At 30.0% G+C, this 13,448-nt stretch overlaps 1 protein-coding gene across 6 annotated transcripts in view; it reads right to left on the bottom strand.

Annotated features, from left to right (window-relative positions):
- Positions 1–1,576: 1,576 nt before the first annotated feature.
- The window catches only part of LOC134691102 (coiled-coil domain-containing protein 60-like), a 42,410-nt gene continuing 30,538 nt past the window's right edge, over positions 1,577–13,448 (bottom strand). For 2 of the 6 annotated variants that reach the window (XM_063551334.1, XM_063551339.1), the window contains 8 exons: positions 12,583–12,700; positions 10,606–10,654; positions 10,118–10,230; positions 8,635–8,775; positions 7,952–8,116; positions 6,908–7,001; positions 4,412–4,450; positions 1,577–2,615 (listed from right to left, as the gene is read on the bottom strand). In XM_063551334.1, coding sequence (XP_063407404.1) covers positions 2,289–2,615; positions 4,412–4,450; positions 6,908–7,001; positions 7,952–8,116; positions 8,635–8,775; positions 10,118–10,230; positions 10,606–10,654; positions 12,583–12,700 — 1,046 coding nt within the window. In that variant the 3' untranslated portion in view covers positions 1,577–2,288. Of the gene's footprint in view, positions 2,616–4,411; positions 4,451–5,916; positions 5,953–6,907; positions 7,002–7,951; positions 8,117–8,634; positions 8,776–10,117; positions 10,231–10,605; positions 10,655–12,582; positions 12,701–13,448 lie in introns of all 6 variants that reach the window. The other 4 variants (XM_063551336.1, XM_063551337.1, XM_063551335.1 and 1 more) reach the window with 3 other exon arrangements.

Genomic DNA, 13,448 nt, shown 5'->3' with positions numbered 1-13,448 from the left:
ATACTCAATAATTATTTTTTTAAAAGATAATCAAATAATAAAAAATACAGTCCTAGATTATCAAATAATCACTATAACAATGCCCAAGCAATCACATAAGAGGAGCTTCAGTTGAATTTCAAACAACTTTTAGAAATATAAAACATAAAAAAGTCATCAAGAGAAACAGCTTGTTTTAGGTGACTTCAACTTAAATCTATTAGAGCAATTGAGAATTCAACACCAGGCTTTTAAAAAAAAAAGAAGTTTTTTGATAAAATATAAAAGGCAAATATGGTGTTTTTTGTAAAGAAGTCAATGGAAGTATGGTTTTACTGTAAGTAGTCAATAGGTGAATTTCCCATATACAGAGAAACCACACTTCATTTAACCCTGCATAAGGTGAAAGTTTATCTTAATCAGACCCTGCATAACTGAACCATTGCATACACAAATACAGTGATTTTACACTTTGACATACAACACCTGTCTTATCAGGATAATATATTTAGTCTCAATTTTCTACAGTTAAGACATGTATGTATAGATTTCACTGTATATTTGAAACACCTAATACATTAAAAAGTTTATCAAATCATTCCAAAATGATTCACTCACATTAGAATAAAAATAATTTTTGTTCCTGCTAAGCCACTTTTATTTCACAAAAAAAATAAACTTTAGAAAGTTGACTGTCAATTGACTCATTTATAAAGGTTTGATAAATGTATGTCATGGTTGTACTTTGGGGCGAAAAAAAAAGAAGCCATATGACTACCTACACCTTTTCTTGGTTCATGAATAGTTCATTGAATAAATTGTTGACATCAAATTAAACAAATGCAGTGTTTTGTTCCTTATAGAAATCAAGCAATTTCTAAGGTGAAACTTTCAATTGACAACCTTGAAACCTCAGGCATCATCACATTTTGGACTTATCTATTTACTTGCTTAAAAGAATAATAAGCTACACATTATATTGTCATAAAAAACAAAAGATAAGCACCATGCACCAAAATGTATTTAAAAATCAAATTCTGATTACAATTATTGTACCGTATTTACAAATCATTGAAAATATCTTGTAAAACAATATAATGCTTAGATTTTTTTCATATGAATGAATTTGGCAGCATAGTAATAAAGCTTTATATATAGATGGCAACACTAAAAAGTAACATTTATTTTTTTCATTGTTTGTCATAGATTTTTTTTTATGAAAACTTTGGCAAATACACAAATTAAAGAAATGGATTACGGCTATATAAGTCATGTAAGTTACTAATAGATTGAGCACTTCTGGTCATTTTCAAGGCTTCAAGTACAAGACTTGTTAATGTAAGCATTCAAATTTAAACACCATCATCATGATCATGAAATGTATTTATATTTGAAATTTTGAAAAAAATTGAACAAAAAGTTCTAAGCTTCACTTATTATTTATTGTTTAGGAATGAAACACATTTTCAAAATAAATCACTGAATAATATTCATGTTTTACTCTGACCGAAATTCAAATTTATGCAAATTAATAGCTTCATTTTTAACTGATACAAAATTAAAGCAAATTTTATCAAGAAGACCATTAGTCTCAAATTCTGTGAAAAAAAACCCATTGTTTGAAAAATATTTTCATTCGATAAGATTTAAATGAGTTAATGCAGTTAAACTACAACTTATGAAACTTTGGTGTATTGATTCATGTGAATACTGTATTAACATTTTGGCAAAAAAGTTTAGATTTTGATTTCGCTATTTTGGGGATTGGAGTGGAGGAATGAGGGGTCACACTAAATGAGAAATGTATGTACTAGTTATATACCCGGAATTAAATATTAAAATAAAGCACCCAATTTTTCATGTAAATTCTGATAAATAGGCTCATAATTAATGTCACTTGATTTTTTAAAGCCAACCTAGTTCAAAATATGTGAATAGGGTTGGTTTCTGTAAGTGATTGGAGTCAAGCCGACCAAAATCTCATAAGGCTTTAGACAAAGCCTTCAGTCTTTAAATTGGAGTGGCCTTTGGTTTGATAACACTAGTCCATCTATTGTAAGACTGTCCCTTTAGCTGAGGAATCAGACCATTGTAAAAGGTGTCTGATCGCATGAGTGGTTCTGGACATAGAGCCAAATTCGAACAGTATTATTACCAGTCGAATAGAAAACAATGGCATCGTATATAAAAGATCACATACTGTAATATTTTTACAATTCTTAACTTTTCAATAAAAAAATCAATCCCATCTATTTCGAAAATTAGCTTACAATGCAAAAAATTAAAACAACAGAAGCAGCATAATTATTTCAACCAGTTGTCATGGGTCGGATTAATTTCTTATAAGCACTAGCACTACGTCGTGGGACTGCCATTGATGTAGGAGTCTGTTTTTTCGATGAAATATCATCTTTCTCATCATCCTTTTTGACAGGTGGCGCTGTCTGTGGTCGTATAACCTTAGGGAACTGACCCTGAAACCATTCTTCAAATTGTTCAATAGACATTTTTACGATTTTTTCTCTGCAAAATTCTATGGCGGCACTGATATCTGGGCTGCAAATCTCCCATTCACGGAGACGTTCTAAAACTTTCAGGAATTTAATTTTACTGTGCTGTTGACCAAAGCCTTCAATCTGAAATTATACAATTATCTCCCCTTATTAAATTATTCCCCTTTACTTTATAATATATACTCTAGCAAATACACTATTCTATACATGTACTATTATTTAGCATAGGGATCAAAAAAGGAAAGAAATTCCTAAAAGACATTTCAGAAAAAAAGAAGAATATATTTATAGTTTTCTCTAAAGTTTACTCTTACTACCATGCAAAATGAAAACTTAACTTCTAAAAACAAACTTCAAAGATACCAATGGTTGAAAGAGTCGCTCCTCTAAATTTCTGGCCAATACGATAGTGCTGAAAGTGGTATTAAAGCCAACAATCAATCAATTAGTCAATTTACTTTTGATAAAGATAAGTCACTAGAGCTTGTGTTTGTGTAGTTTATTGAATTTCAAATTTAAATTAAACTTTGAACTTGAATTTAGGATTTATATTGACTGTCAACACAAAGATTGCGAGTCATGCAGGTGACAGGTGCAGCAGGTGCACTCTAATCCTATCTTAATTGAATCAGAATGTCATTTTACCAAGTGAAGGTCAGTGGTTCTTACCATGGATAACAGCTTCCTTCACTATTAATAATTGACAGTCATGAAAATCACACAATAGTGTTGAAAGTGGAATTAAACACCGATCAATCAATCAATCAATCAAATATATTGCCCCCTAATTATTCTCTTCTTTTTTTGAAATAGATTAATGTTCTTAATTTAAAGAGTTATTACTTGGTATATAACTATTGGTTTATTTTTATATTTTCAGTAAATTATGAACATCCATTAAATGTGTTGTGGTACAGAACCATATATTTTTTTTGTTTTGAATTTTCTAATTATGATATAAATAAAGTCTATGTTTTCGATTGTGGTGAGCCATAAATTGAAGCCATAAATAAATTAAAGTCTATAGAAATCATACAATTATAACCAGAATAAAATGAAAATTTGTGTTAAAGGGAAGTAACTGGTGGTTATTATAAAGGCATATTATGATATATATTTTTTAATTCTTGTAAAAAGGATTTCTAAATAGTTTGTTGTTAAAAAATCACTAGTATAAGATGTGACCTTTTTTTTTAAAGGAAACACTGTGAATAAGTTATTCATAAACTGTAGTAACAACTGAAAATTAAAGTGCAATAATGGGAAAAAGGATGGGTATATTTGTGGTCAGGTATATTTGTACAAATAATAAAAAAATAGTCACCAAGCAAACGCTGTTTCTTTTAGAAAATTAATTTTAATATCAAGAACTGCTTTTGATTGTTTTGCATTATCAAGGTATTTTCCCAAAAAATTCTCAAAAAAAATCTAGATTTTCAATTTCAAGAGTTTTTATTTTAATATTTAGTAACTATTGGACGGAATTTTTTTCTATTTTTAAAATCCTCATAATTAAAATTTTTTTTTCCTGTGAGTAAAAAAGATTGTCTCTCAAGCCAAAATAAGCGTATTCCTGAAAAAAGCACGAAGTCATATCTAATCCATTTTCAATAATATATTTACATTATCAATAAAATATATAACATTTTAATAGGGCTTTTCCATTAAAATGTATGTGGAAGGGTAGGAAGGGAAGTTTAATTATTGAATGTGGTTCATGTGTCTTTTTTCAGTATACTTCAATGACCATTTTGCAAAATCATTTAAAAAAAGGTTTTGGTTGTAGAGGTACTAGTATTTTGAAAGTTCCTTCCTACCCTCCCCCATATATTTTAATGGAATAGTCCTTATTTGCTTGGTGACCATTTGACAAAGTGAACATAATCAAACAGTGAAACATGGTGAAACAAGACATATACCTGTACAACCGTTGGTCTACGTTGTGAACTACGTCGTGTCTGAATTACAAACAGTATATATCTAACATGCAAAATACAACTAGTCAAAATATAGCATTGACAAAAGTAAAATTCTGATCCTTTGTTTTACTTTCTAGCTGGAATAAAGCTTTATATCTGCCATGTATTGGGGAAAGCTTAAAAGGGAAAAGCAGGACTTTTAATGTGATTTCTGTTTGTTCTAGCAGAATTCCTCATACATTTAGGTGAAAAGCAGGGGACATAATCTATAAACTCATATTGTATGATCCAGGCCTTTGTTTTACAAATAATCTTACAACTAAAATTGATAGTAATTTTTCAAGTCTTACAATTAATTTTGTGGTTGTAAGATTTTTTATGAAACATATGAACAGAGCAGGTTTATAACTATTCAAACTATGAACATGGTTTTTAATTGAAAACTAGAAAAAGGGAATAATATAAAAATCAAATTAATTATGAATAATAATATACAAATTGTAAAAAATAAAATAAACGTATTAAAAATAAATTATAAATTAAGACTACTGGATGGATGGACGATATGTTAGTTCCTTAAGATTAAAGGAAGTAAAAATCAAATGTATGGGAACTGGCCGGGCAGTGAGTGTAGGCAATTTTAAAACTATATTAAATCATCTGATCAAATACTTCAAAAATAATACAAATTGAATAAAATGAAAGTATTAAAAATAAATTAAAAATTAAGACTACTGGATGGATAGACGAATATCAAGTTAGTTTCCTAAGTTAAAAAAACAGATGTATGGGAACTGTAGGCATTTTAAAATAATAATATTAAACCATCTGATCAAATACTTGCTTGATAAGATTGACGAAGCATAATCTCTATCTGAAGTAAGATCAAAATTTTATTTTTCTACGCTATATTTAGACACCCTGTAAATAAAATGATTAATGACCATAACCAGAAATATATACATGCAGTTTTCATTGGTTCAGAGTTAAAATTGAAAAAAATACAACCCATTATTTGACAGTTTACCTATGATGTTCAGTACAAGTTCTCTCTTGTTTTAAAGTATGTTTTATCATTGCTTTCAACATTTTCCTCTAGATGATCCAAAATCATTTAAAATTTTACCTTCTGACCTCAAAACTGATTAGTTTCAGTTTTTCTCATATTAAATTTTGTGAAAAGGTTTAGCATTTGGTAAGTTCTTACTAGATAACCAAGACATTAAAGGGAGATAATTGATACAGAATGACACAGAACATCAGGGTCATAGCTTTATGAAGATCAGATCAGAATCAGTACATATATGGAAATGAGAGACTGCTGCAGTGTCCCTTTTAAAATCTAAGAGACAATGCAGCTTGAGTATAAACATCACAAGAAAACTGTCTTAGGGTGTAATAAGTGCAAATATTCAACACTAATGCAGTTGAAAGCATCACATTGCTCTGTTGATGTAAACATTTGAAAATCCATGCCAAGGAGAAGCAGGGATCATTCCACTTACTCTCTGATGTTTAAAACTCCCAGAAGATTCAGGTTTCTAAAAAGCAAAATCATACTCTATCTTTCAATTTTTATTGTAGGTATCAGTCTTAATTTAACCTCTTGAGAGAGGATAAAACAAAAAAGCTGAAAATTTACTATAAAAAAATATCAATATATAAATAAAAAAATTAAAAAAATTAATGAAGGTTTTCCGGAATTTAAAATGAGCCTAAAACAACAAAAAAAATATTGTGAACCTTTCTTTTTCAATCTTTAAAAAAAACAAAAACATGAATGTTGTTTCAATTACAATTATACCACTTTGCCCCCTTTTTTTTATATATACATAAAAAGATAAAAGTAGAGTGGCAATTCTTGCAAAGTTTAAACTTATATTTTTTGAGAATTTCTTATCATAGATGGTAATCTCCCTTAGAGATTGAGTCTAGCTAGGACAGGTGATACTTTTCAGGATTGTTTTTATATATATTCAAATAAGCATAGTTATATTCTCAATAAATCTATATACAGGACATATTATTTCAAAAAGTATCATTTGAATAATTTGCAAACCGACAAAAGTAGTTAAATACTGATTCAGATAGAATTTAAAATAACATCTTTTAAGGGTAAAAAGTAAAGGATTCTTTTGACAAAAAGATCTGTCGATTAAAATTGATCATAAGTTATACTGAAATGTGTATGAATTTCAAGTTTTTTAACTCTTTAAGATTTATTGTGAAAAGAGCCACTGGTGCTTTCGTGTTTTTATTCTTTGAGAAGTGTCAATTTCTCACCCCCCCCCCCCATAAATAAGTTGATTTAAAAAAAAAAGATGACAGAAAAAGATACAGGGAGGTTTTCTGACAGCAGAAATAAAATATTATTGAACATTTTTTTATAATGATTTATCTGAAACCACAATTTTTCACCAGTTTAAGAGCCCCTTTTCTAAACCTCTTTACAGATAACTGTTATATTTGACCTTGAGAATAACTCTATGAACTTACAGATCCAAACTTAGACTTGAATTTGTCTATAATATGTTTATAATGCCACTTGTTCTGTAAATCTTCAGGTACATTCCTCAGTAAATCTGTTAACCTGTAAGTAAGTGTGGATTAATTTATTTTTCAATAGTATTATTTTTTTGTGGTTCCAGAAATTTTTACTATTTCAAGGGTACAAAATTTCTGATTTCATCATTTTTGAGCTAACATATATTTTTATGTCTATTTTTGTACTATATTACTATTTGCTTGATACAAAAAAGTTGTGAGATGGACCAGTTTTTTAATATACTTCATTGTGAACTGATATGTAATACAATGGATGACAATTTTTCTGTATCAGCCGACTGTGATGGTATCGATATCAGTCATAGTTGCAGGGGCTTTATCAAACCCTTATATGTCTTATATTAAATTTAAGTGAAAAAAACATATAATTTTGTTGTACTTGAGGTACAAATGCATAATAAAGTGTATATGATATGGCTTTTTCAATATCACACTCTGTATCAATCTGAAGATGTTGGTCTATTAGGTTGATACAGGTGTAACTGTTATTTCAAAATATCATATGATATTTTCTATATTTATTGCTTGCTTTTACAAACACACACATAAATAATTCTGATTTACAAGAAATAACAAAGAAACAACAATATCACAAAGTGTATAGATATTTTACCAAATCATAAATGGGAGATAACTCTTACCAATTTCCCCAAATCATAAATGGGAGATAAGGCTTACCAATTTCCCCAAATCATAAATGGGAGATAACTCTTACCAATTTCCCCAAATCATAAATGGGAGATAACTCTTACCAATTTCCCCAAATCATAAATGGGAGATAACTCTTACCAATTTCCCTAAATCATAAAACGAGAGATAACACTTACCTATATCCCCAAATCATAAATGGAAGATAACTCTTACCAATTCCCCCAAATCATTAATGGGAGATAACTCTTACCAATTTCCCCAAATCATAAATGGGAGATAACTCTTACAAATTTCCCCAACTCATAAATGGGAGATAACTCTTACCAATTTCCCTGTTCTTCCATTTGTTTTTTCTTCAACTGTTCATCTGTCGGTCTGATGAATAATTTATCACTTCTCTCTCTCATTTGACGTAAGGCTTTATGGAAGCTAGTTGTTCTCTGACTGTTGATAGCTATAAATTTATTTTGGCATATCATCATTCTTTGTCTGAAATAAAACAATCACAAAGCTTGATAATTAATTCATTATTCTGATTTTACTGTTTTGGCTTGCATATTAATTTTATAATTTTACAAATGACAGAAAAACAGGGCTGTTCTTCATCTGATAATTGCAAGAAGTGCTTTTACAAGAATAAAATCACAGGTTGATATTTTTGGGGAATTTCAAAACATTAACTTTTCAAAAAGGTATTGTATTGTGCATCCTTAACACTCATTATTGATTAGGTTTTTTTTCGTGCTTTAAATATTTATTCACATTCACCAATTATGAGTTTTTTGTAGACAAAACAGACGTCTGGCTTTACAATAAATAGGCCTGATAACTTCTTTTTTTTTTTAATGTCTCCAACAAGCACTTTCTTTTTATCAATCAGTAAAGTAGCCAAACTTTTCATTGAAATACAACAAAAACATAATCATTTAACTTTTATTCACTTCAATGCAATAATGTCTGCCGTGCGAAAGAGAATGATGGTGTCTTATAATTACATCAAATCTTACTTTTCTCTATGTTCCAATTCCTCATGTAGAAGTAGCGCCTTTTCCTCTTGTAATCTTCGAAATTCTGTATTGATTTTATTAGCCATATTACCATGTTTTAGACTAGACCTTGTATTTTTGAAATGCATCAGTGCAGGTGAACTGAAAAATTTAAATGACGCTTTAATATATATTTAATATGTTATAACAAATGATATTGGCTAAGATAGAGTAAGATAGAATATTTGTGACCTGCAAATTTTTCATTTTTTTTTGACGATATAAAACCTTGTTACTCCTGGTGGCAGATTTTTTTTTCTAGTTTTGAATGAAGCAGGAACATGTTTGTAGGTAATGTTCAGTAAGGTACATCTCTAATATCATTGGAATTTTTTTTATTGAAGAAAACTCTACAATGTAGTTCAAAAATTGTGAAATATTGATTTATTTCCCCTTTGATGGCAACTTTGGATTTGAATACCATATCCATATGCAACCAAAAGTATGCATGTTTTAATCAATGTAATGAAGATCTTCAATTGTGTATATTGGTAACTCACAGAGTTTGAATAAAATTACTTGTTTTTTTTTTACATTTACAATGCAATTACTCTTGATTTTTGATTTCAAACAATTTTCTATTGGGAAGCTGAAAAATAACAGGAACATGTTAACATGTTTATTTTCAGCAATGTCCAGCAACAAAGAGATTGGTGTATTGTTTATAATTGGCAATATCTTTCTGGTCATTCTGTGAACAATATAAAGTCAGCAAACAGTACATAACTTGTGCTCCAAAGTTTAACAGTAAATTCAAATTCTGATTGGTTGATTTCTTAGACTGAGTACCATATACATCGTTCTCAAAATTTATATTACTGTAACCTTTTCTCAAAATTTATATTACTGTAACCTTTTCTCAAAATTTATATTACTGTAACCTTTTCTCAAAATTTATATTACTGTAACCTTTTCTCAAAATTTATATTACTGTAACCTTTTCTCAAAATTTATATTACTGTAACCTTTTCTCAAAATTTATATTACTGTAACCTTTTCTCAAAATTTATATTACTGTAACCTTAAGTACTCAATACAACATAGTTATTCAAGACACAATTGCTACTTTTTTTATTCTTTTATTTTTATTTTTTATGGAAATGGGGAATGCGTCAAAGAGACAACAACCTGACCATTGAGCAGACAATAGCCTAAGGCCACCAATGAGTCTTCAATGCAGCAAAAACCTCCCGCACCCAGATGCATCCTTCAGCTGGTCCCTAAACAAATATATATTAGTTCAGTGATAATGGACACCATACTAAACTCTGAATTATACACAAGAAACTAAAATTAAAAATCATACAAGACTAACAAAGGCCAGAGGCTCCTGACTTGGGACAGGCACAAACATGCGGCAGGGTTAAACATGTTTTTTGAAATCTCAAACCTTCACCCTATATATGCATCAAACCAATGTAGAAAAAAAACACACAATACCTACCTTTTTGGTCGTATGAAATGTACATCTGCCCTATCCTGTCTTCCAGGCATTTTGTCGGTTTGATTCAATGATTGTCGAACGAGTTGTTCTATTTTGGCAACTTTTGTACTCCGCTGAAAAATAAATGTTATAGATTAATAACTGAAATTTTTATGGGACCCGATAAAATAAATCATTGCTTTGTATCCACATCTGGCTTTTCGAGAGAAAAAAAACCCCTAAAACACTGGCTTTTAATTTTGAAAAAGATATTGTTACCTGAAATCCAAGTTGAGAAAAAAAACCTTCCCCATTTAGAACCTGCAGCTTGAAACTTCACATATTGAGTAATAGAGATTTAAATAATATTTTCTCAATCCTGTTTTCCATCAGCAAATATCATATTTACTTTTGTGCCAATTTGGGCATCCTAAGAGGCAGTGTTTTACAAAAGTCTAAAAGTATATACTTGTACATACAAAGAAGATGAAAGTTTGCTTTTATTTTACCTTTAATTCTGAAGCTGTTTTGGCTAACTTATTTTTTTCTTCATTAACTCTGAAATTAGAAAAACAGTTCAATTTATCTATTTGCGCAATGGTTTTCCATTGGTATAAATATTTGAGGAATATAATAAAAAAAAAAAAAAAAAAAAAATATTTTAAGTTTTCAGTGGCAGTTGTTATCAATGGTCCTTTTCTATGTATATAAACTCATCATAGATATGTATGTTGGTGTTTGCTTTTAGTGTTATTCAGTGCTTCTGTAGTTTAGTTGTTTTGCTCTTATAGTTGATGTGTTTCCCTTGGCTTAAGTTTGTAACTCGGATTGGCTTAAAGCTTAATGGGATTATGACTTTTGAACAGCAATAAACATGAACTGCTGTTGTCTTTATTTTTCTATGTATACGGTTTATTTGATGGAGAATTTAAGGTGGTACCCAACACTTTCACTAAAATTAATTTGGTTTGTTTAATTTTCATAAATTTTTGACAATGTATTTACTTTGATCCGTTAACAACTAGAGGCTCTAAAGAGCCTGTGTCGCTCACCTTGGTCTATGTGAATATTAAACAAAGGACGCAGATGGATTCATGACAAAATTATGTTTTTGTGATGGTGAAGTGTTTGTACATCTTATTTTACTGAACATTTTTGCTGCTTACAATTATTTCTATCTATATTGAACTTGGCCCAGTAGTTTCAGTGGAAAATGTTAGTAAAAATTTACAAATTTCATGAAAATTGTTAAAAATTTACTATAAAGGGCAATAACTCCTAAAGGGGTCAACTGACCATTTTGGTCATGTTGATTTATTTGTAGATCTTACTTTGCTGAACATTATTGCTGTTTACAGTTTATCTCTATCTATAATAATATTCAAGATAATAGCCAAAAACAGCCAAATTTCCAAAAAATTACCAATTCAGGGGCAGCAACCCAACAACGGGTTGTCGGATTCATCTGAAAATTTCAGGGCAGTTAGATCTTGCCTAGATAAACAATTATACCACTTGTCAGATTTGGTCAAATGCTTTGTTTTTGAGTTATAAGCCAAAAACTGCATTTTACCCCTATGTTCTATTTTTAGCCATGGCAGCCATCTTGGTTGGTTGACCAGGTCACGCCACACATTTTTTAAACTAGATTCCCCCAAGATGATTGTGGTCAAATTTGGATTAATTTGGGTGGGTAGTTTCAGAGGAGAAGATTTTTGTAAAAGATTACTAAGATTAACGAAAAATGGTTAAAAATTGACTATAAAGAGCAATAACTCCTAAAGGGGTCAACTGACCATTTTGGTTGCGTTGACTTATTTGTAGATCCTACTTTGCTGAACATTATTGCTGTTTACAGTTCATCTTTATCTATAATAATATTCAAGATAATAAGTGAAAATGGACAAAATTTCCCTAAAATTACCAATTCAGGAGCAGCAACCTAACAACGGGTTGTCGGATTCATCTGAAAATTTCAGGGCAGATAGATCTTGACCTGATTAACAATTTTATCCCATGTCAGATTTGCTCTAAATGCTTTGGTTTTTGAGTTATAAGCCAAAAACTGCATTTTACCCCTGTGTTCTATTTTTAGCCATGGCGGCCATCTTGGTTGGTTTGACAGGTCACACCACACATTTTTTTAAACTAGATACCCCAATGATGATTGTGTCCAAGTTTGATTTAATTTGGCCCAGTAGTTTTGGAGGAGAAGATTTTTGTAAAAGTTAATGACGACGACGGACGGACGGGCCAGGTGAGCTAAGAATGAAAAAAAAATAAAAAAATTTGAACCAACCATTTTAACAGAAAAATTACACTGGTTATATAGCAGTTTGACAAACACCAATTTTGATCATTGCGAAGCTTAATATTCCCTTTACAACACAACGTAATTAAAGCCTTTAGCTGACTTTCCAGAGTTATCTCCCTGTAGTGTTAGGTACCACCTTAACAAGATAAATAAATACAAATATAAAATTTACTTATTAGTCCATTTTTCTATGGCAGCACTTTCATCTTTATCAATGGAGTCATCTGTCTTTGTAGCACCTTCACTGCCTGCTTTAGAACCTTCAATATCTACAGACATTCTAGAAGTCCCTAAAACAGAGAACAACATAATTATAACAATATGAAAGTTCCTATTACCATGACAACAACAAACAGCCATTGCATTTATAACCAAGTTGGACATACTAGATTTCCCTAAAAGAAGATATAAATATAAGTATAAATATAATTAGTTCAACATTCAGTCTTTAATTCAAAGAACCGTTACAATCAGATTGATTGTTGATTAATGTCTAGTGACAAATATTTCATGCATGTTCAGGACAAAATGAATGAAAATTATATAATCATGGATGAATGAATGTGTGATGTCTGTGTTAATTTAAAAAAAATAAACATGATGCTGAAGTATGATGTGTAGCAGGATTGTTTCCACTCCTTAGCACAGGTAGAACATATAAAGCCAGTCTTAATCAACTGAGCTAGGGAATCAATTCTTCACACTGACTGTCAAGCATGTGGCCAGGTTTCGATTCCTAGTGGTGACAATATAAATTTGTAGAGTAGATATGTGCTCTCAAGTTACATATGATGATTGACTGTGATGACATGAAGATTTCCCATGCATCACATACATTAGTAAATTTAGTTACAAAATATGAAATATCTATTAATTTGTTATTTGATGAGGGAACAACCTAGGCGTACTTAACCTTTTGATTCCTAGAAATTCATATCAGAAAAGACGACTTACTCAATGGAAAGTCATCAGAGACACATGTTAGATTTTGACTTCCGGTATACTCAAAATTATTACCATTCCAATATTGTCTATCTA

The sequence above is a fragment of the Mytilus trossulus genome, chromosome 11 (genome assembly GCF_036588685.1).
Source record: "Mytilus trossulus isolate FHL-02 chromosome 11, PNRI_Mtr1.1.1.hap1, whole genome shotgun sequence".
NCBI classification, from domain to species: Eukaryota; Metazoa; Mollusca; class Bivalvia; order Mytilida; family Mytilidae; genus Mytilus; species Mytilus trossulus.
Note: the sequence above shows the minus strand (reverse complement) of the source record. Positions and strands in the feature narration are given on the sequence as shown.